Raw genomic sequence first — 24,612 nt, forward strand, 5'->3', positions numbered from 1 at the left:
CAAGAAAATCATGCCAACACTTAAATCATACTTTATGGCAAAGTCAGATCAGCAGAGACAAAAGTAGGCCACAGTAAACTCTCTGCGGATGTAGTAAATATCAAAGTATCAAATGAAATGTCAGTTGCTCAGAATGTCCGAGATACAGTCAGATTGTCAAATTGTAACATTTAAAGCGATCAGTGTTGTTTCATGTAAGTCACTGTCATCACAGGCAGCTCGCTGATTAGAAAAAAAGTACCTGGAATGTCAGTATCACCGTGTACGGCTTTGTTGTTGATACTTTCTTCCAGTGGTGAAAAGTAACTACGTGCACGTGTAAGTACCGTACTTAAGTACAATTTTGAGGTACTTGAATTTTATCAATTATATCTAGTTGCTTTTCAAATGAAGATTTTACAGAAAAAATATACAATAAGCCTTTGAAATACAATGCATTATTAAAGATTGATTGCAATCCTTTTAGCTTGTAACTTCTTACAAAAAAGCAGTGCCTATAGGCGGGGCCCCTCGTCACATTTCAGATGCCTATGAGTTGTTAACAATTCCACCAAAGAGACATTTCTCTAAACTCTCACGTGGTTTCATTTAAATAACTGTTTGTGACACAAAGAGGTAAAATTATCCAATATTTCACAAAAAAAGATTACAGTAAAGTCCACAAAAAACCAAAACATTACAGATTGGATATGAGAACTTAGATTTATCTTCTTTCCTGCTCCATTAATCATCTCACTCAGATTTATTTTGTGAGCCTTTGGAGGGGCCCGACCCCTAGGTCAGGGACTAAACTACTAAACTATATATATAAAGCAGCAAATGCTGGCTTCAGTATTAAAAATTGAACATAATATACGTATATAATAATTCTTCAGTCACAGGGATAATTTTTCTGCAGAATGGAGATTGCGATGGGGGTGAGATGTTTTAGGATGGGGTAGGAAAAATGATCTGCATTACAGCACGATGTAATACAGCCCAGAAAGTCTTTTGCCATATGAACACGGTGCTTTTCTGAGAGGATGTTGACGGACGTGAGAGGAACCCTTTGCTAACTGCCACCCAGTTCATTTTGAAGTGATAAGACATCACTAACCCTAACCCTGTACTGAACATTGAAAAAAAAAAAACTAAGACTATGTCCCAGCTGACTGTACAAGTTTAACCTTCCTGTGGTGACAAAGTTATGTGTTTCAACCATACAGTGCACTCAGTTGCCACTTTATAAGTTACACGGTGTTCATTGTCCACCTCATTTATATTACTGAGGGAGGACTACATTTTAACATCTTTCAGTATAATATTACAATTCAACAGCAGCAAGCTACACCCTCCAAAATGACCTACTTATATATTAAATAACTAAGTGCTCTTTTCTACTGCTTTACCCATCCGTTGTACTTTCTTGCAGTTTGAATGACTTCATGCTTCTTCTTTTTCTTCTTTAATGTACTTTAAGTATAATATTATATTTAAAAGTCAATAAAAAAAACATAAATAGGTTTGAGCTCCGCTTTTCTGTTTTTGTCTTGGGGAAATATGGCAACAGGCAGAAATCAGTTGATGTTAACATTCTCGATATCTGGGAGGAAAGTTGAAGCGTAGCATTGTTTCTAACAAAGACGGAAAGACTTTTATTTCCATCTAAGCATTTCTTAATCATCAATGATCATTCATGGGTCACAGGAATATTGTCTGTGTGCTGTGACCTTTGACCTTTTGATCTCCTGCAACTGTTTGTTTGTAATCTTGCTGATCTAGGATATTGGATGACAGTGGATCAGAGAATCATTGAAATTCCGCAAGTAACTTGTTTAAATTCAAAAGTTGTCAGATTAGTTATTCTTATTTTTCTCTCTTTTTTTAAGGACTATGTGGCTATGGGTCTGAGATATTGGGGGATGGGGGTTGGGGCTCTGGGTAAATGGGGCCTCAAGCAACAAGCTGAAAATGTGTTGAACTTAAAGCAAGAGGTAATTTAGTGCATTATGCAGCTTTGGCAGCCTAAAACTGCAGGAAACTGCATATCATGCTTATTCCTCCATTCACAGGAAGCCATTAGCAGCTATTCACTCTCAGAGAGCATGAATCTTTCACAAAGGTTACAATCCATCCATAGAGTATGGAGCCATTGTTTAGACAAATTTCCTGTTTTTATCATTATTTCAAGATCTCTAGACTCAGATTGGATGAACAAGGTCTGTAAAAAAAAAAAAAATTTATCAGCCGCAGACATCGTCTGCTATTAAGTTAGCCTCTGTTTTCCAAGAAATCCCTCAAAAACATCTTACTTTTCTGTCACATCCATGTATTTTTACTTAGGAATCAGCCGTTAAATATTGTTTTTATTTATAAAGCAGTGTGAAATGTAATGACATGCACACGCATTTATAAACCATTTGGAACTTGTAAACCAAATGCAATAAGAAGCAAATGAGCCAAAAAAATGCCCAATTGACACTGGTTTTCTCCTGTAAATCTTAAGTTGTCACTTGACATGGAGAGGTTTCACCACTAGTGACCACGCTGATATCAGACTGTTATTTGGGTAAATGGGGAGAGTCCACAGTGTTTTATTGCAGATGGGACTCTCCTCTCTGCTGCAGCTACATCTGTATGGATTTGCACAGGAAAGAGGTACATCAGCTCAAAACTCAAACTTTGCATCTCCAAATGTGTCTGAGTGCAAACGCATTACTCCATTGAGCTGAATTGTAATGACATTAGTTTACATACATTACATTAGTGTTGTAGGCTTTATTTAGAGTGCTGTCGGGGTAACTTTAATAACAGCATTAAAAGCATGTATTTTACATAAAGCAAAGGACATATGAAAAGCTTTCCTTTTACAGTTTAAAAAGTGGAAAAGCCAAGTCTGGGTTATTGTCTGTCTTCTTTGTGTTTAAAGTACATCTGGATTTTGAGTTTCTGTGTGACCATGTCCCACTTTCTATCTCCAAGTAACATGATATAACATCATACTTACAATTTCATTTAATAGTGTAAATAAATAAATAAAAAAGTTCTTTATTTGTCCCGTTGTGGAAAATCTGTATTTTCACTCTGTTGTTATTTTTTACACACACACACACACACACACACACAGGCCTATAGACATGTATATATTAATGTGGAGAGATGACCAGAGTGACGCGGCTGCCGCATAGCACAGCGCTCTGAGGGGTTTGGTGCCTTGCTCAAGGGCACCTCGGCAGTGCCCAGGAGGTGAACTGGCCCCTCTCCAGCTGCCAGTCCACTCTGGACTGAGCTGGACCGTAGCTGGAGTGAACCGGCTACCCTCCGGTGCCCAAGCCAAGTCCCAATGGACTGAGCTGCTAGCGACCCTAAAAATACAATGTATTCAAAATATTGTCAAAAAGTTCCACTTTGAAATCCATGATGTCAAACAAATGGGGGAAATAAAATCTTAATCCAAAAGCTAGCATCAGTTTTGCATTTGGTTGCGTGCAAAGAGAGTCTCTCCATTTAGATGTGTTATGTAATAGGAGGCTGTAATCTGTTATATAATAACAGAGTAAGCGAAATGTACTGTACTTAAATTGGTGTGTTCCAGGATTTGTTTTTATCTCACAGCCAAAATTGTTTGTTCTCTTTAACATCTGTAAGTTAAAGTTTAAATGAATAATTGCTTACATAATGTTTAATTAACCGTTTTCAGTCTGGTTTTGTCTTCCAGAGCTATAGCAGAGGACACGGTGTGAGATATGGGTCACAATGGTTGTACTTTATTTTGACATAATTCTCACAATGTTGTTGCTATCAAATAAAGGCAAAAATGGCCCAAAAATAATCTTGGGGGAAATCCAGCCATGTGTTAAGAAATGTATGCCAGAGGAAACAACAGGCTTAAAAAGTAATATATAAATACATATATTTATATATTTATATATATATATATAAATATAATATAGTCCCAATATAGTTAGGGAATGTGGTTTGGGTTGAGCACACTGATTTAAGAAGAAAGCTGAATGTTTATTTGCAGCGGTCTACCAAAAGACTGAAAGGTGTTGTATGCATAATATTAACATTTCCTTCCTCAGGGTGTATTTTTTTTACTTTTGTTTTCCTCCATCAGTCTACCACACATCAGTGCTTTCCCTCTCAACTTGTGCTACTAACATACTAACACAGTGACACACTGCACGGGACACACAGAACCACACGTACAGGACACAGGCACAATATGGAATCCAAGTCCAGAACCCAAAGATAGTCAGTTTACTATCACAGATGACTACAAAAATCAAAATGACAGGTTCTTCCCACAGGCCATCACTCTGATAAACAGTTAATATGAGGGGCCGTCAATGCCATAATACATTCTGGCCCTCTCACATACATACATTCTCCTTTCACACATGTATATTTTCACTCTCACATTCATTTATTTTCATTCTTACACCCACACATTTTCACTCTCATATTTATATATTTTAACGCACACATTCATTCATTTGCTCTCATGCACATGCAGTCAATGTATACATTTAATATTATATATATCTAAGAAAATGTATGTATGTCTGAAGAAAATATATGCATGGAAGAGAAGAATGCATGCATGTGCGAAAGAAAGTATAGAGGAAACGGTTGGCAGCTCATTGCATGAATTATGTGTGTGACTGGCTGAGAAGCTCGAGGTCGGGTCTGAGGGGAGGGGGCAAGGAGAGCGTGATTTACATCGAAAAGGTAGTAGTGTGGATGTAGCCTCTCTCCCACACTTGCATACATTCTTCTCTTACATGCATATATTTTCTTCAGACATACATACATTTTCTTAGATATATATAAAATTAAATGTTTGTGCATGAGAGCAAATGTATGAATGTGTGAGTGAAAATATATAAATATGAGAGTGAAAATGTGTGGGTGTAAGAATGACAATAAATGAATGTGAGAGTGAAAATGTGTGTATGCGAAAGGGCCAGAATGTATTATGGCCCCTCATAAGTTAACATCAGTCACATAGTGTCAGGAACAATCTGACACTATATATATTTTATATTTATAGTTGACATATAAACCTAAGCCGGTGCATATACTGTACATAATGTATACTGACATGTATATATGCATATACTGTACATATCCAAGTATATAAGGCAACCTGTTACATTAATCATTCAATATTCATTCCAGCATATGTTCACTCTGCACCATTGCTGTATTCTTTTTTACAATTTACAGAAACAGTCTGACTTGCATTGTTGTATTGTTTTTTTATATATATATATATATATATATATATATATACATATATATATATACCTTTAATGTATATTTATCTTCTCTTAACTACTTGTATGTACATAATGCCTAAATGTTTACCTTTGTTCAGCTTTGTTGTTCTTGTTTTTTAGCTGTATGTATATTTCTGTTTAAGTACATTGAGTGCAACAAAAAAAAATGGAGTCAAATTCCTTGTATGTGTGCACATACTTGACCAAGGAAGCTGATTCTGATTCTGATGACTTAATTAACTGATTATCAAAATTGCTGATTCATTTCGTTGATCTATTAATTAACCGCTGTATTCTGATACCGCACACAAGCTTTTTAAGCAAATTGAAAATGAGCTGTATATAGGTTATGCATTGTTAATCAGCACTACAGGTTAGCAAACTTTTAGTTCAACATTGTTACATATGAAAAGTTGCAGATCATTGCTACAATCACTTTGCATGAATTATATGTGAAAGCATCAACAAAACGGATGCTTTTTTTGTATTATGTTTAGTTAGTTTGCAAAAAGAAGATGGAGTGAGCTGAAAAGAGAGTCCTGATTTTGTGTATTACACAAGAGGGAAAAAAAGGAGGTGAGGAGAAGGAAGAGAAGATCTCACACTGCAGATGGTCTGTCAGCTCCATTCAAACAGCAAAATACAAACCAGTGCTTTTCTTCTACCTGCGTGTTGCTCTGATGATGAGAATTTGACTTCAGCATCAAGACAACCTTTATGAATAAATATTTCTTTTCACACTGAGTCAGTTGGGAGAGGTCATTTCATCCTCCTCAGACTGAATCACACACTGTCATAAATGGTTTGAACTGCTCGGTGTACTCGCTATTTCTCTCTGCTGAGGATATTTTTGGCTCGCCAATGTTGCAAACACAGAGATGCACAGAGAAAGAGAGAGAGAGAGAGTGATGGCTGTCAGAGGGAGAGAGAGGCTCACACAGAACTCCCCCGGCAGGCAGTGTGTGAGATCTGGGCCCCTGGGGCCCTTTAGATGGCTCACGCTGAATGGGTGCCCCGGCGAGGTGACCAGGCTCATTGAGAACAGGTTACGAGGAGAAGGGAATGCTTTTGCTCTGCGGTTGGCCCCCTGACCCACTGTCCAACGTCTGCCTTGGCAGCTTTGAAACCCAACATATTTATTTGCAACGCTCTGAAGAGAGAGGGTGGAGCGGCTGTCAGAATAAAGTCATCGTCCTGCTGACAGCTTCATCTGGTGTTGAAGGGCAGCTATGACAGGCGCACAATGTCGCTGCGTCGGTCAGCCCTGGGCGAAGAACTGTCAAATGTGGACATGCTGGGAATCTAGCAACCATCTCCACTCCCTCTAGTCTCCAAAGCCCCTTTGATACGCCAGAATTATTTCTTTGGCCTTGTTAGAAATGTTTTTCATCTCAGTGTACAAGGATGTCAACTGGGTAACATGTGGGAGCTCTCCATTGCTTAGCATTGGTGCATCGATCGTTTCCTTTTGGTTGTTTTTATCATTGTGTGAGAGAGAAAAGATTAAGCAGCAATTTATTTCTAAGCCATATCGAAATATACATACAAATATTTATCAATGAATATAGAAAATAAATATATATCTGTTGCAGATTCACCAGTGTTCCCTCTAAGGTGATACTTGTTTTGTGAGCCTTGTCTGATAATTCAATAATAATTCAATTAATCTGTAACACTACCCAAATGACAACATCTTGGAAAGGAAAGGAGAAGTATTTTTGTAAATACTGGGTGGTGTACAGAGCTGGGAAACAAAATCCTATCCTTGTGTGCTCTAGTGTGCTCTCCTCTCCCTGTGTTTCTTGTCAGTCCTCTGTTCATTGCTGGGTGTGTGTGTGTGTGTGTGTGTACTGGCCTGGGCGGGGCTCCCTGGTCCGCCCTCCTGCTGCTGATCACCGGCACACCTGACGTTCATCATCCAATCAGTCTCCACAGTATATCTACCTGGCTCTACCATACAACCAGTGGCAGATAGTCTCCGTACACAAGTACGATACCTTTGTCATGGCGCCTACCTCAACCAAGTTAAGTTAAATTAAGTTGTTTAACCTTGTCTGTCTCTGCCCAGAACCTATACTCACCGTCTCCGTCCTATGAGCCTAGCCAGATCCTCACGGACCGTGTCTACTACGTCATCACTGGCTACAGCAGACTACACTGGACTCGCCCGCTCTGATAGAGCGCTTATCCACCTGTGATTGCTTGCAGTTTTATAATAAAGACTGTTGCTACGACAATCCAAGTTACCACCAAGCTTCTCCTCTATGACAACTATTGATCCATAGCAGTTTTTGTCAAATGGACACCAGATATACTGTTGAGGGAAAAAGCATTTGTTATTATTGTACTTCATCCATTACTATAAGAAACAACACCTTTTCTAAAATGCACAATTGCTGCTCTCTTGTTCTCCATAGTCTTGTTTTCTTCCACTCTACCTACATTTAAGTACCAGTAGGTAAGTATTCTATTGGTACCTGAATCATAGTTTATTTAGTTTATTTAAAATTACACTGTAAATTGCGGGCTGTATTTTTAAAGTATTACCAAATAAAAAATAAAAAATACAGGCTGCCTCGTGGCATGACTAAACTGACTAAACTACTGCATGGCAAGATTAAGATGTATAAACAGAAATATAAAATGACAGCAGAGTGACCTCTGTGTACAGGCCCTGTATATGTAATTGCATTGGCATTGCTCTGGATGCTGAAGCAACGGTACTGCGACCAGCTGGCGTCATGCTAATATTCACGGGGCACCCAGCATCCTGTCCTATCAATAAGTCATTATCTGAGCCATGCCACTGATGGGCATCCTGCAGCCCTCTCTGCAGCTCAGACAAAGAGGATGGAGCAGGTTTCAGCACTGGAATGCTGCCCATGTATGAAGTGTTATTCATGCCACAGAGAAGCAGGAGCACCACTGCCACCATAAACCGGTGTTCAGACTGAAATTAGCGCTGTATTTTAAAAAAATTATAATTGCTCTTTGGGATTGAGGGGGACTTTCAGAATCCTAAATGTTGACGCACTCGTCTGAGTCGCCTTCAATTATTACCATGGCCCTTACAGCAATGCGGACTGTTTTTTGTTCCAGGTTTTGCCTCTCTAGCTTCCCTATCCTCTTGGTGGAGGTTGTTGGGGCCATATGAAGAAAGTAATTTAGTAAATTTTTAACAGTTAATATAGTTAATATGAAAATACAACATTATTTATAATAAAGTATCAGGTCTCGATCAAGGAAATTAAGTGTGATTACAGGGTTTGTGCATTAATAGTGTAGCAAATTACATAGCATTTCTAATCTTTTTCAAATACTACCATTTTTATGGAAAGAGCTGTAACCAATGCCATCATTTGTTATTTACTAGATTGGTATACATTTATATAGATGCAGGAAATAGCATTCGATTTTATTCATTTATTTATTTATTTTAGTTGAAGAACCTCTGAGTTCATCGCTTCCCTTACCGCTACTGAAACTAAACCTATGCCCTCAATCCAGGAAGTCCAGTTTGTGTATTACATCCATGAGTTTGAAGGGTTATCAGACACCAAAACACTTGACAGTACTTAATAATATAGTACTATGAGACAGGATTTTCCAACTCTGGGAAGTTATCTCAACTGCAATTGATTTATCCATCTCTACCATCACTAGGTAAATAGTTACAAAGTTATCTAGCAGGAATAAGGCTTGCATGAATTTGATTGGCCAATGCAGCGTGTTGCTGGATGACACTGTATTGCTTTGTAACAAAAGTTAAGCCAGGGTCAACTTCTTTGCAGGGCAACACTATGTATTGTTGACAGTGTCCCCTGTATTGCTGTGCCTATGCAGTGGTGTGTTGGAAATAAATAAGAAACTCAGACTGACACACTGGTATTGGTCTGGTGAAAGAGGAGAAGAACATATGGAGGAGTGTTTCTGCACTTCACATGCTGCCACAAAATAGCTGGAGAATAAAAGAACTGAGAGAAAGATAAGAGTCAACAGTGTCCAACTTCTTTGTGACATTAATCGCCCCCCATATACCCCACAACAACGCCACTAAATCTCTCAGCACCGTCTCCACCATCAGCTCAAATTACCGTCCACCTCTAATTGATATGAACAATAACAGAAGAAAGCTTGTTAATAGTGAACATAATTGTCCCAGACAAAAGGCCAAACACAGCAAATCACACTTTACAGCAGGAGTGAGCAGAAGGCGACGTCTGGGCTGCAGCCAGTGAGCCGGGAGAGATATTTCACTGCAGATATCCATCTACCACCTGAATCACATTTCATTACTGTGTCACCCATTAAACAGAACGCCAGACTCCAAAAGCTCCACTTTTACAGCCTAATACAGAACATGGCATTGTTTCTGTTTTATTTTTTAGATTTAATGTTTATGAAAGCACAGGACAGAGGAAACATAGTGAATGTGTATGTGTAGAGATGTGCTGGCTAAAAACCTAATGAAATAAATTAAAATTCCAGATATATCGTAGAAAAGGTTTCAGTCGTAGTCATCTGGACACTGTTTTCAGAATCAAGACGTTTCGGCTCCCATCCGGAAGTCATTCTCAGTTCCAGATATAGATAAGTCAAAAGTCAGAAAGGCAGTATACAAATCCATTTTCACTTATTTTTAAGGATGTCCCGTGGAGTGCTTACCAGTGTGTGTACTGGTGTTTTTCATTAGGTACATTGCATTCGGCACTACAAGAAATAACTCCAGCCTGTTGGAGATGTTAAATGAGGTAGACAAGGCTTAAATCCTCCACTGCGTTGATAACTGGCTCACCGCTCTCTCTCTTACTAACACACTGCTGAGAGGAGGAGGGTTAACTATCAGCTATAATGTGTAACTGAAGATCAGCTTCCCCCTCCGGCTTCGCTCCTCACATCCCCACCCCTCCCACCGCACCCTCCACCCTCATCCCAGCCCTCCCTCCCCTCCCAGCATCCCCTGCTGCTGTTGTTGGGGTGGTCTCTGCTTCTGCTGTCACCAAGCCGCTGGTCTTTCAGCTGTCCTGCTCCCTCGCCGCTTTGTTTTTTTGCCGCTCTCTTAGGCGTCACAAGATTACTGAAGCAGTGCTGACATCTCTATCAGCCTGACCTAACACTCTGCCCTTTTCCTCCCTCCCTCCCTCCCTCTCTTCTCCTCCTCCTGCACTCCAGGATCCATCACACTTGGGCCTGAGCTGCTCACCACTACACATTAAAAAAAATGAAGAGAAAACAAAACAGAAATAAAAATGCAACTGTTTTTCCTCTCCAGCAGACAGCACATGAAACAAACACTTTACTGCCTCCAGCACTTGACAGTAATTTACATAAGACTGCTCTAAGTCTCAACATATATTACATATCTTATTATCTACTATGTAGCTATATGTTTTTAAATCTAGACAGGGACCTTTAACTCACATCATGCTCATTCTCACCCATTCCTCCATATTTTACAGTTGTGCAGTATGATAGAAATGAAAATATCCTTCTAAAGAACAATTCCACAGAATACATTTTTCAAAATGTGTTTTTAGCTATGCTAGCAGTGTTGCGCTGTGGATGGCAAAGTTGTTAAGACATTCATGTTTCCCAGAGGATGAATCCTACGGACTTTGGTGATCCCCTGATTTTTCCTCTAGTGCCACCATGAGGTTGATATTTGCAGTTTTGTGAAAAATATCTCAATAACTACTGGATATTTTACCATGGAATGTGGAACACACATTCATGCCCCACTCAGGATAAATTGTAATAACTTTGCTGATCCATTGACTTTTCATCTCGTGCCATTATCAAGTTTAGTGCTAATTAGCAAATGTTAGCATGCTAACACACTAAACTCTCATGGTCAACATGGTAAACATTACACCTGCTAAAAACCAGAACATTAAGATTGTCATTGCGAGCATGTTAGCATGCTGCGTTAGCATTTGGTACAGCCTCTGTATACTCTGGCTGTACACTCAAACTAGTGTTTGATACAATTGCATGTGCTGTACATTTAACAAAATGCGTTTCTGACTTTTCACTGATCCTAAAAATGCAATACAAATCAAACAACTTTAAAACTTTGATCATATTGATTAATCAGTATGATCCCAGCAAAGTAGTTTCCATTTTAGTCTTTTAGAGAGCTTTCAATCCACTTTCATATACAAGAAAATTTGATTATAATATTAATAGAAAGTTAAGGGCCAAAGCACAACTGTTTTAGGGTCAGCAGGCATTAAATGTGATGCTGTATGAGGCTTCAAAAAGAGACTCAAAATGAAATTACTTTTGGGAGTTTTACACGCATTTTGAAAATATGGTTAACTTTTAGACCACCAGGGTGACAAATTGAATATAGATATAGGGACAGATGTAAAAGATTTTCCGCTCAGAGTAGAGACATGGGGGGAAATCAAAGAACATGCCATGTGATTTCATACATGGAGGATGGAAACATTCATGTAGCCTCATTACTGCTGAGTAACCACAAACATTATTGGCTATTATCTTACAACGTTACAACCAATGCTTAATACAATAAGTCTAAACAGTTACACAAAAATGATATATATGCTGATGTTGATTGCAAAACTTTGACTGCAGTATGGCTGTTTTCTGTTTTATTGGGATTTTGGCTACATACAATAGAAATGATGCCACATATTTGCCCTTCAGACCTGTTATGTGTGCTCTTCAGCTCACAGCCCCTCACTGTTAATGATGAACAGTCTCAAAAGCGCACCGAGGACAACATCCACATCACTGTTTGCATCCCTCACAGTGGCTTCAATAGCATTAAAAGTGCACTTGTGCTGTTAAAGTGCTCATGAAAAACAACATGAAATGTACACAAGTGTATATATATATATATATATATATATATATATATATATATATATATATATATATAAACACACCTTGTATGTCAGCATGTACAGCACTAATATTAATTGTCAGTATGTCTCTGCTCTGGTTTAAGAAAAACAAATGCCTGTGATTTTATTGTTCCAGTTGAATGAAGTGATTCTAATTCTGGTCTTTTCAGACACATGACTAGTTTCTCTTTTCATAAGTTATATTGAATTTCCCCCGCTGAATGCTGTCTTTGCTCGCCGGCTGCATTCATCCAATCACCCCCCAGTGTTAGCTTTTGAGATTTGTGAGGGGAATGATTTTCATCTGCAAACAAACTGCTGTTCTTGATTGAATTCCTCAGCCGGTCCAGCCTGAGTGTTGTTATTAAGCAACCTAAAATGACACAGTCTGCAGGGGGGCCTGCCAGTGGAAAGATGCTGTCCATTAGCTGTCAACAATGACCACTGGGTCTCCCTCCCATGGGACTGGCAAGCAAGGCATCGTCTCATCCTGAGTCTGGCTGAGAGATCACACAGGCCCCATTGTCTCAAGCAGCCTGGAGTCTTATTGTAGCAGCGTCTCTGGGAAAGGACGAGCCTTCACGTCCGTGGTCTGTTAAAGAATGGGCTTTCTCCAGGCTAAGGCCATGAAAACTGTAAGGGATGAATCTAGGGGAACACAGAGAGGCTACGGAGTAGATTTGGAATAGGGGCACCCCTCCTTAGATGAGTTTGGAGTCCCCATCCAGACCTCCCTCTCCCTCTCCCAGTGCTGACCTCCCTTCTCCACCTCTGTTTAATAATGCCTGGGCCTTGGTCATTATTTTGGGCAGATGGAGACGGGGGCAGGCAGTGAAAGGAGTTGGTGTCACTCCTGAGGAGAGGATGGTAGGGATGACAGAGAAGAAAAAGCAAATCAGAGAAAAGATCAAAAGCAGAAGCTCGCCTTTCACTCGCCTGAAAGCACTAAAGAGGATAAGGAACGATCGGGCCTGGGGTCTCCTGTCCTCTCTGGCAATTAGACTCAGCTGATGGAGAGAAAGGCGTGAATGGCAGGGTTCAAGGCCCTCTCTAGGACTCACACAACGGGAAGGAGTTTTTTCCCTGACGCCTCCTTTATCTTCCTCTCCTTTCAGAGTGTCAGAAATGCAGCTGAAATATCTCTCCAAAAAGACAGCACAATCACCAATGCCAAACCTTAATCACGGTGGCTGATGAGATTGGGGGGGAGTTGAGAGAAAACACACACATTCTTTTCACAATTCATCTTTACACTTTATATGAGGCCAGGATTGAAGGGAGGTGTAGTAGGTTTATATGTGATAATTAAATTGAACAAATTAGAGTCCATATTTTCATGAGACAAGGGGACATATCACATCCAGGGTACACAGTTAAATACCAGTATACGACGATATCTCGTTGTTTTGAAATGTGTTATAGAATGAAGAGATGAAAACCATTTATTTGACTTTGCCCATTCATTTTTAAAAACGAAAAGTAGAAAACTATAAACATTAAAGGTGCTAAAGTTGCATCAAACTAATAGAAAACAAATTCAATGAAAATACATAATAAATTAGCATGCATGCATCAGTAAACAAACCTTGCTGGCGTACTCACTGAGTGTCCCTGATGAATCAGTAGGCATGATGGTTTTGTACAATAGCTTGGACTGTTTTATACAATTTAGTATTCATTTTTTTGACTAGAGAGCTGTCTTGGGCCGACCACAGCAACATGTCCCACAGGAACCTATTAACATCCTCTACATATGCAAGAGTTCCAGTAGGCCGTCTATCATCCTCACAGAGGGACATGTTGCTTTGCTACAACTTTAGCAGCTTGTCATAAAAGGTGCACAGGGGATTTTAATTACGCAGGTCATCAGAGAGTGAAGAAACTGTATTTGGGTCACACAAATGTAATTTTAACATATATACTTTAGTAAAGGTTGCTAAAAAGCCATTTGTAAAAGAAGGAAACATAACACCAGCTCAGCTTAGTATAGCTAAGGAGCAATGTGGCAGGCAAAGAAGACTAAATGGACAAAGACATTTAGGGGGGGATTAGATGCTATGTTTAAAAAGTAGGTTTGTCTGTGGAGTCCTCCCCTCAGAGGTTTATTTAGGCCTAGCAGTGTGGACCCCAGCCCATAATCCTCCTGCAGACACACCTGTAGAGGAGAGTATAAAGACCATGGACTGAACAGAGTCAAACATCAAGCTCCAAGGAGTCTCTCCACAGCAGCTCTCCACAGAAGCTTCACAACCTCCAGACCGACCCCGAAGATGACTCCGTCTGCCAGCCTGCTGCTGCTGCTGCTCCTGCTCGGCCTCTCTCAGGCACTTCCTCTCCAGGAGGAAGGAAGCAAAGAAGAAGCCCAGGACACCGTCGACATCACCACCAGGATTCTGACCTCCAACAATGCCACCAACGAGAACCTGCTGGAAGGAGACCTGCTGGCTCCCAGAACCAGAAACGCCATGATGTGCTGGTCCCAGAACTGCCTGTGGAGGAAAGCTTCCAACGGCCTGGTGATGATCCCCTTCACCATCAGCAATGAGTTCACCAGTGGGGAGAAGCAGATGATCAACCAAGCCATGCAGGTCTTCCACAGCCAAACTTGCATCCGCTTCGTCCCCCGAACGAACGAGTACGATTACATAAGCATCGAGAACAAAGAAGGATGTTTCTCCGCTCTGGGGAGAGTGGGAGGCAGCCAGGTGCTCTCTTTCAACAGGCAGGGCTGCCTCGTCTCTGGCATCATGCAGCACGAGATGAACCACGCTCTGGGCTTCCAGCACGAACAGACCAGGAGCGACCGCGACGACTACATCTGGATCAACTGGGAGAACATCAACCCGCAGATGGCCTACAACTTCTACAAGCAGCCCACCAACAACCTGAACACTCCCTATGACTACTCCTCCATCATGCACTATGGAAGAACAGCATTCGCCATCCAGTACGGGAGGGACACCATCATCCCCTTCCCCAACCCCAACGTCGAGATCGGCCAGACGCGGGGCTTGTCCTACTGGGACATCACGAGGATCAAGCTGCTCTACGGCTGCTAATAACAATGATCAAAGTTATCATTTAGGAAAACAAGTTTCTGTTATAACATTCATTAATAAGCAGACAGCAGAATCTAGGATTAAGTCAATGAATCTGTGAAACCTTTGATGCGGTGCGTAATAAAAATGAATGCATACATAAAATTTTTATTTTTGTTGCTCATTTATCTATTTCTACTTATAAAACGTACATTAGGCTACTTACAGTATGTAAATATATGGGGGAAAATGCAAACTTGCATAATATAAGGCTCTGATGCACAAAATAAACCGCCACAATCTAATCTCACTAAGTTTTCATATAAAGGACGAGTCTAGTACTATTCTATATTTTTCTTATTGTCAACAAATCCCATGAAAAGACCAAAACCAAGAATTAATTTATCCTACCAACAAAATAGAAATAACGATTTGATTAAAGAAATATATCCACATATATTGCCAGCTATAACACTTGAACATCACATGTTGCAAATAAGAGTGTGCAAAAACAGTTGGCTAAAAGTGATAGCTAAATAGTTGAAATAGCTAAAGTAATGGATAAATGTCAAAACAGTTAGCTAAAAGTAATTGATAAAAGGTTGAAACATCCAGCTTCCAGTTGTAGTTGTACACATGCAAAGTTAACCAAACCGAAGCACTGACACTTCAGTTTAATGAAAAAAACTATTGCAACAATGTCCACTTTTATATCATCAATAGTTAAATAATATCCAGTTTCTTATATTCAAATGAACACATTTGGAACATGATGGGTATTGTTGATGAAGTGTACTTGCGTTCATCTGATAGGACTGCATTAGAGGACCAAATGCACATTTATCCACAGCTCAAAATCCGCCTCAAGAAATGCGTTATATTTACTCCTGTTTGAGTAATGTTTGCTATGAACCACAGTGCCCAGCTGTTTTAGGAAACTTGTTTTCAAGCCGAAACTGTATATTTAAGATCAAAAATGTACATCTTCCGCAAGAACAAAAGAGTTTGGGGCTGAGAGGCACAGACAGGCTGGGGAAGTCCAAAAGTTTTGTGAGACGGCTTCGGCATTTTCAGGGGATTTGTTGACAATAACCAAAATAAACATTTTTGACAGCCTTGTCCTTAAAGAGAAAACAAAACATTTTATTTAGCTTTTCTATCAGTTAATTTTTTTTTACAACTATGACATTCTAATTGCTGTAGATTTAAACAGTAAAACAAAACACCAGCAAAAGGCCAGCTTATCTCATACCAGTGTGTTCGTGTCTCTCACAAAATCCTTCTGCATCTCCTCTGTCAATCAGAGCTGTCAGCTGTTCGTAGCCTCAGGCTCTTCTGGATCAAAGGCTGCTGCGGGACAAGACAGTCGCCCCACAGCCTCTGGGCAGCAGCCCAGCTAGTACACGCTGGGCCTGTGATTTACCTGGACCCAGACTCCCTGAAGGATTGTTAACACTATGGGGAGTGGTGGGGGGGCATGTGAGCTGTCCACATGGTCAAAATCAAGCTCATTATTGAAAGTAATGATTGTTGAAATAGGATAAAACAACTGTGGGAAGTTTTCAAAAAAATCGATAACATTTTCAAAAATTAAGTCATTTGAAACAATTCCCAGTGCTGTAGGACTGTAGACAACACATTTAGTTGACTGAGTTAGAAGTCTACAGACTGATCTTTTTAAGGAATAGTCAGACGTTTTGGGAAATATTCTTACTCGCTTTCTTTCCGAGGGTTAGAGGAGAGGATCATTCTCATTCCAGTACAACAGTCTGCAAATGTGTTTTAATAAAGTTGGGCTTTTCAGACTGCTGGGTTGGAATGAGTTGCTAGCGAGAGGTCAACAGCAATGATGGTAGTGATAATGATTCTCATTATCAGAACAATTTCATGATTATTATGCATCTCTTATGTGTGGCGATGGTTCGGAAACAGAAAGACATGAAAGACAGAATGAACAGATATGATCCTGACATTCTGCAAGCAAGCGAATACCTGACTGTACTGCTCGACGTGATCTGAACCGTGTTTTGATTGGAACCAATCAGCTTTCAGTGTGAAAGTTAACCATATTCGTGCTTTTATGCCATGCTCTATACCTTTTTTTTCAAGAAAATGTGTATATAATCATACTTAGAATTCAACGCCCATACGGTTTCCACCAGCAGCCAGAGTTTGAAGGTGAAGTGTCAGAAATAGAGACAAAGTGAGCCACCAGCTTCCTGCTGCGCGGCAGTTTGTTCACTGGCAATGTTTTACGTTGAGAACCAGTTAAACACTATGTTGCCCATTAGACACCTCCATCCCATCTCCACACACACACACACACACACACACACACAAATGGTCCATGCTGGATGTAGTTATTAATGCATTAATAAAGACAGTTAATGGATAATAATGGGCATTCACACCCTCTACAGAGCTTTATATGCAGTGCCTGTCTGTGCACACACACACACACACACACACACACACACACACACACACAGAGAGACACAGCTGAGCGTTCTCAGGTCCGATATTGAGTTATAACAAGTCTTTTGAGACCGATCAGCCGCTGTATTTGTGGCTCATCAGAATGCATGTGCCACATCACATTAGTCCCCACGTGTGAACAGTGATTTTACTTGGTAATTCTGAAGTGTCTCGCTGCCTATACATATTCATGCTGAGCTTATAAGTGTCAAATTGAGATGTCCTTCCAGTGTCCTTGACAGCGGGTTATTAATATTGAATACCTAAGTCAACATTATAACTAGATGAAGAGATATACAGGTCATCGTCTGCCACATTCTCCACATCTTCTGTCCTCAAGAAAATCATCAAATTATTTTATATGGTGTACCATTGTGTAGGATATTATGCGTATAATGCATTGAGCAGTGAAAGGATATTTAGGTTATTTCTCTTAAGAGATGTTATTTCATGTATTTCCCAAACAATCCAGTGTCAGTAGACATCAATTATACTTACAATTCTGACATCTTAAGTATCTAATCAGTTCAATCATCAAGTGCTTTCATATACAATACATTTGTATAGCATTTGATACAGAAATTATGGGATTCTTATTGTATTTCATGAGATCAGTTTTCCTCTAATTTTACTCATTTCTCATTTAAGAGGCTTCTGACTGAGAGCCCACGCGCTCTGACTTAAAAGCCATAAATCCCAGGGTGTTACTCTGAATGCCAACATCTTAACTATTCCAATTCTCCAATCCCTAAATTGGTGCGGCTGTTGTTGCTTGTGGCTGGTTTTAAAATCCTCCTCCTGCTCCTGAGCGGTGTGCAGCCCTGTACCGGAGGTTTGTCTGGCTGCTGTGCTTGATAGGATGCTGGCTGCAGGCATCTCGTCACAGCAGCTGAGAGGAGGTCGCCGAGGTCCTCCTGCTCGTGGCGACGCCCAAGGGCTATCAAGGCCGGGTGCCTGCGAGGTCTCGCACAGCCTCGCCTCGCTTCATGCAAGCCTAATGAAGAGAGGGGGCTCGCAAACTGCGCTGTTAGACGCCCACAATCCTGCAGCACGGGAGCACGGAGAGGATGAATATAGCGGTGAATTCAAAGAAGGCTGAGGCAGAGAGGCAGAAAATATACTAAACTGTGTGATTGTGTGCATTTATTGCTGTTAGAAATGAGAGACACAAGGTGATTGTCATTAATAAATAAAATTAGGCCTGTACAGATCTGAAGAGTAAAATACAACATACAGTAAAGTGCATCCTCTACGTAGGATGAATGAAAATCTGAAACTAAATGTAGGCACTTATCTTTGCATGTAAAAATAAGTCGATATTGTCACATTGAAGTAAAATTAGTCAGTCAACATTGTATGAACATAGCTCTTTATCCATTTTCAAAGGTTAATGTAAGAAACAAAAGAATATCATGCATAATATTTGTTTCTAACTTTTGATGTTGCTGTACATGGACATATGAGAGGCAAGGAATTTGGAAAAGCAATTGTTGCCTGAAATCATCATTAATATTTAAAACCACAATAACATAGTACTTAAATATACAACTATTTTCTAAGAAAACGCCTTATACCTTATATACTTGTACTTTTTAAAGCAGTCCATAATGAAATGTACTTGAGTAAAAATGTTTACATACCAACCATATACATTAAGTATAATACAAAGTGATATATCAGCTGGTTTCAGGGGCCAGGAATATAAAATAAAGCAGCTTTGTTATCTTAAAGAATAAACTGTACATACAATAAAACACCTACAATCTTTGGAAATTCTATTACAAACTGCTCCAGTAATGCACAGACAGACACATTAGTAAAATCTGTTACAAAATGTGGTAATCTCTGCAGCGTCCTCAGCAGACTTCTTTGGTTGAAAGGTTTTTCGGTGCTGGTCGATATGAGCAGTGCTGAGCTGTGTATCACCACAGTGAATTAAGATCCAAACCTACCACACACCCAAAACCGACAAGAAGTGAGATTCTGCAGACCTCCAGCAGATCCTCTGGAAAAGAGTTTTTAGTTTGGAAGCTCACAAACAGCAGCATCAGGTCGCGTGTACATACCGTCCTCCTTCTACATTCTACGAGATTTTCTTCTTCCTGCTGCCTCTCATCTCACTGTACTGAACCTGCAGGAAATAAGAACCAGAGTCACTTTATTCACAGAGCAACAAAAGTGTGAAGCTATTAATCTTGTAGTGCTTTTATTCAATTACTATTGCAAGACAAATAACATTTTCACTGAGGCAGTGTATGACGAAGTACTTCCACTACTGAGCAGGATGACCATAGTCTTTGTTTAGAAAGACAGAAAACAGTGGTCAGCGGACAAACTAGAGAGAGTCTAAACCAACCACTAAACCAAGAGGCCCAAGGGCATCAAAGAAAGAGAGGGAGGAGGCAAATGGGGTCAAACAGCTTAGGGAGAGATGACAGCGGGTAAAAAGAGAGAAGACAGAGAGGAGAGAGGGAATAAAGGAAGAAGAGAGGTCAGCACAGCAGAAAACAAATGGAAGAGGAGAGATAGGAAAAAAAGAGAGAAGCCAATAGATTTCTTATATAATATAATAGTTCATACTTAAAAAAGGTGTCTGGTTTAGGGACATGACGTAGCCATTTCGGACCGTCAATGCAAAATCCTGCAACCTTGATGATGACTTTTGTAGAGAAAGTGTGATTATTTTTACTGTAAGTGATGTAAATTATTCTACAAAACCAGCTACATTTACTCATTTATTTTGGCTCTTTTAGGCTGATGTGAGTTGCAGCAGATACAGTGTGCTGACGGATATTTTGCTCTTGCTGAGGCTGGTAAGTTCATACAGGAGACACCAGCAGCAGCGTCTCCTGTCTCAGCCTGGGAACAGCCTGCGCTGCAAAGCTGCTAAGCAGCAGACCTCCACCAGGGATGTATCATGACCAAAACACAACAGAAATTATACAGGGCTACATAATTATACAGATGAAGCTAATTATACAGACAAGAGTGATGAATGCCTGGGAGTTGTTGGGAGTAAAATGCAAAGCTAGCGGGCTCTGGGATTTTGGGCTTCCTGGCCGGCTGATCCAGCGGGGCTTACCTTCTGCACATCTGAAGGCACCCTCGTCAGGAAATCAAGCACTTCATTGTTGTCAATGCTGTACGGGTTCCGTAATTTCTTGGTGAATTTATTGATACCTAAAACAGAAATTCACACCAACATATCATTAACACTAGTCTCTTGTGGCTGCGCTCTTTGTTTCCACACAAACAAATACCTGCAGAGGAGACTCATGCTGTCCAAGAAATATTGTAGTACTACAGTATGTGCCTTTTTCTTGTTTTACTTTCACTTTTTAGGCTGGAAGAGTTGTAAAATTTTACACAGACAATACTCTTATCCATTAAGACTTTTAACACTAAGATACGCTTTAATTCACACATCACTATCGCTAACATTAATATATATATAATATGATATAAATATGATGAAATATGTTGGGAGAAGAAATAAAAATAAGGAGAGAGGAAGGATAAATTTTACTATGACTGCAACTTAGAATAGTTAGTAGACAGGGATTTTACGGGGTGATGAGGCACTCAGCTAAAATGGATAAACATAAAACAGATGACGTAATAAACAGTGTTTGAGACTCACCCCATATTAAAACTATGTAGCGTACAGGAATGTAGTATGTAAGGATTGTTGCGATGACAAAGATCAGGAAAGCCAGGCTCGACAGGAACGGCACCGACCAGTTGAAAGTGCTGACAAATTAAGATCATAAACATCAGTGAGGGTCGAGGAAGAATTTTGGTTCCAACTTAACTTACTGATAGTACATAAAATAAATACAGTGCTTGTAGAAGCAGTGGAAAAATGAAATCATCAATCATTACAGCCCAGGACAATTAAAATAATACGTTAAAATATTAAGAACATAGTACATTTCAAGAAAATGTAATAATTACAATTCATCTGTGGTCATAGGCATTTGATATCCTTTAGCTGAAATACAAATAAATGTTATAATTGTAATATATGATAGATCATAAATTCTTACTTTTTAATCCTCTCCCCAAAACAGGCGATCTCATCCAGCAGGTTTTGAAGGGTTATGATGGTTTCTTGGACCATGTGGATTTTCTCTATCAGCCCTCTTCTCTCCGACTCCTACAGCATAAAAGAAACCAGATTTATATATATTTGCTTTTTTTGGTATGCACTTGGTGGGGAAAGTAGATCATTTTCAGCAGTATTAGAAGAAAAAAATAAATAAAAGACTGTGCCTTCACAAATCTAATAAAAGGTTTGTGCTGGTTGAAAAAGATCGATATATATTTATAATACCTAGCTATAATATAGATATAATACCTAGTGACAGATTGTCAGAAATGCAGCTCATTAAATGACTCTTGAAAGTACTATCAGTTCCAAATAATACAGATTACATACATGACTGAAAAGGAGGTAAAAATCTAATACAAGTACAAACAATAACAAAAAACTATCTTTTGTTACTTTACATTAAAAGGTAGTTGTTTTACAAAGGTGTTTTGGTCATAGTTTATTGTGCTATGTGTGTGTGTGTGTGTGTGTGTGTGTGTGTGTGTGTTCTCATGCGGCTTTGTGTTAACCATTTTACACTGCCCTTGTAAATGAGATACTGTATCACAAAATACTTCCTGGTTAAATAAAAAAAACCTTGTAAATAAATAAGTACTTATTTATTATACTGATTAATTAAAACAGAGCTATTCTGAAGTATCTGAATCTGAATATCATAAATATCTCCATTTTAGTTTGAAGTGTACCCTAAAAAGCCTGAAAAAAAACATTTAAACCAATTTAAAAAACCACAGGTTTGATTCCTTCAAGACTTAATAATAATACCTAAGTGTCTCTGAGAAAGACACCAAAACACTTAAACAGACTTATTCAACACCGCTCTGGATAAGAGTGTCTGCAGAATGTGAATGTGAAGGCGGATATTTTAAGAGCAGGTTTGAAAATGGCTTTTTGAAGTGAAAGCTCTTCAGAATGGGACTGGACTTCACATTATGAAAGAGACGAGGTTCTTAGGCTTGTCCAGATCCCAGGAGAGAAGGATGGCTTTAAAGTAAACAGAGGAGACCAGAATCTCTGAAGATCTCTGGAGTGAGAGCCAGACTTCAGACAGAGACCACAGCCACATCAAACACAGGGAGACTGAAGGAGGGTTAGAGGACTAAAGAGAGGAGCTGGGGTCTGTGAGGATGGTCGGTGGGGTGGCAGTGGTGGTAACTGGGGGACTGTTTACTGGCCAAAGCCATGGTCTTTGTCACTATGTGATCTCTGTGATATATGTTAGCTTCTGCTCAGAAACACTGTGAGTAATTGCTGGCTCAATGCCATCCAGACGTTGGGGACGAGCCTGGGAAAAGAGCCGCGGAAGGGATCAAACTGGGGATATTCCAGATGCACAGTGACTATCAGTCTCAAAAACCACATGTAAGACAATTTACTTTCATCTCAGTCAAATATCCATCAAACCTACTCACTGCACTAAAACACTTCAGCCATTTCAGGGTCATGTTCCCACTGGAACCAGTATGAGAAGCACTTCACATCAGGCCGACGCAAGCCATTCAAAACTTCTACAATAAACTCCTGTCATTCTGAAGAAATAGTTCATTGCCTAAAAGCATTGTAACACTTTCAACACAAACTTTCAAAATGAGCTTTGAAAAAGCATGTCTAAGTGCTGTCATTAGTTCCATATTGATGGTATTATATGGTGTGTTAAGCTGAGGGACTTTCCCAAATGCAGCAGAACCTTTTCCCCCGCCCCTCTATTAGCATATGAATGTGTTGTGACATGTGGAAACGGGTTGGTGAGGTCTTCATTAAGCCAAGTTTACAAAAAAATACAACTAGTGGAATCAAAATGCATCAGAAGATTTAGTACTGAATAAAGAGCTTAACAACATAAAATCATAGATCATAGGCAGATACCTTTGTCAACAAAAAAATAAAGTTAACTTCTTTTCATCAGCATATAGAAATACAGATGCTTAGTCAACAAAGAACTGCAAAAAATAAAAAACAGCCACCACAGGTACATACCTTCTCATCATCCTCATCCTCATCCCCCAAATCCATATTGTCCTGGAAAAAAAAACAAAGGAACTGTATTATAGCAGTCTCATTTTGACACCAGTATTAACTCCAGTGTGCTCGTGGGGTCGTCATCTGACAAAGTGCAGGGATCAGAGGTGACATTGAGGTCAACACTGGAGGACGGCTGACTGACAGGCCATGCTGGCTTTTTTTTCACAATAAGCCAAGGAAGGTGAGACAACTCACACTTCTATATACCAGAACACGTTAAAGTGGCAGTAATCAATATTTTTATATTAACAGTGGATCACATGATAAGAAGTTGCTCAAAGTGACAAACCCACAGAGAATTAGCACCTGACTCTGAAGTTCCCCTCAGCTCTACCGAGCGTTTAAGCATCTTTCAACTCACTGTTTTGGTTCACTCTCACTTTTGGCTGCAGCAGGCAGCTGTTCAGCTAAAAAGCTCTAAAAACCCACTGTACACTACCTGCTCAGCATCAAACAGCAGACAGACACAGTTAGCAACTAGATGGTGAACATAGTGGAGCATTTAGTAGCTAACGCCAACATTTCCACCAAACCCTTTCGGTATAGTACTCTTGAAACCCATATCTAACCCTGCAGCCAGCAAGTTCCATCTAAATATGACTCCAAATGAATGATTCTCAATCTGATTCTGACTATTAGCAATGGGGCCCTACATGAACACACTATTTTCTGCCAAAGTTCTTGAGAGTTAAACCTAACAATTTCCCCCCAAAACTTTAACTCTGATTGTTGCACATTTAGTTATGGATATGTACTCTGTAAATCCTCACACCTTAGTGTCAATTGTATTCTCCCTTTATCTGTCATGCATGTAAAATGATTTCAATGTCACA

At 39.7% G+C, this 24,612-nt stretch overlaps 2 protein-coding genes across 5 annotated transcripts in view; one reads left to right on the plus strand and one right to left on the minus strand.

Annotated features, from left to right (window-relative positions):
* The first annotated feature begins 14,323 nt into the window (after positions 1–14,323).
* Positions 14,324–15,336, plus strand: LOC122879978 (high choriolytic enzyme 1-like). Its single transcript, XM_044204667.1, has one exon. It carries the CDS (start codon positions 14,404–14,406, stop codon positions 15,190–15,192), a length of 789 nt encoding a protein of 262 aa, XP_044060602.1. The 5' UTR covers positions 14,324–14,403; the 3' UTR covers positions 15,193–15,336.
* Positions 15,337–18,231: 2,895 nt separating this feature from the next.
* LOC122874010 (multiple C2 and transmembrane domain-containing protein 2-like) overlaps positions 18,232–24,612 on the minus strand; it is a 41,151-nt gene continuing 34,770 nt past the window's right edge. For 2 of the 4 annotated variants that reach the window (XM_044191510.1, XM_044191485.1), the window contains 5 exons: positions 23,735–23,776; positions 21,693–21,802; positions 21,287–21,396; positions 20,729–20,826; positions 18,775–19,777 (listed from right to left, as the gene is read on the minus strand). In XM_044191510.1, the coding sequence (XP_044047445.1) occupies positions 19,730–19,777; positions 20,729–20,826; positions 21,287–21,396; positions 21,693–21,802; positions 23,735–23,776 (408 nt within the window). In that variant the 3' untranslated portion in view covers positions 18,775–19,729. Of the gene's footprint in view, positions 18,690–18,774; positions 19,778–20,728; positions 20,827–21,286; positions 21,397–21,692; positions 21,803–23,734; positions 23,777–24,612 lie in introns of those variants that run through there. The other 2 variants (XM_044191501.1, XM_044191493.1) reach the window with 2 other exon arrangements.

This window comes from Siniperca chuatsi, linkage group LG1 (assembly GCF_020085105.1).
Source record: "Siniperca chuatsi isolate FFG_IHB_CAS linkage group LG1, ASM2008510v1, whole genome shotgun sequence".
Classification (NCBI taxonomy): Eukaryota; Metazoa; Chordata; class Actinopteri; order Centrarchiformes; family Sinipercidae; genus Siniperca; species Siniperca chuatsi.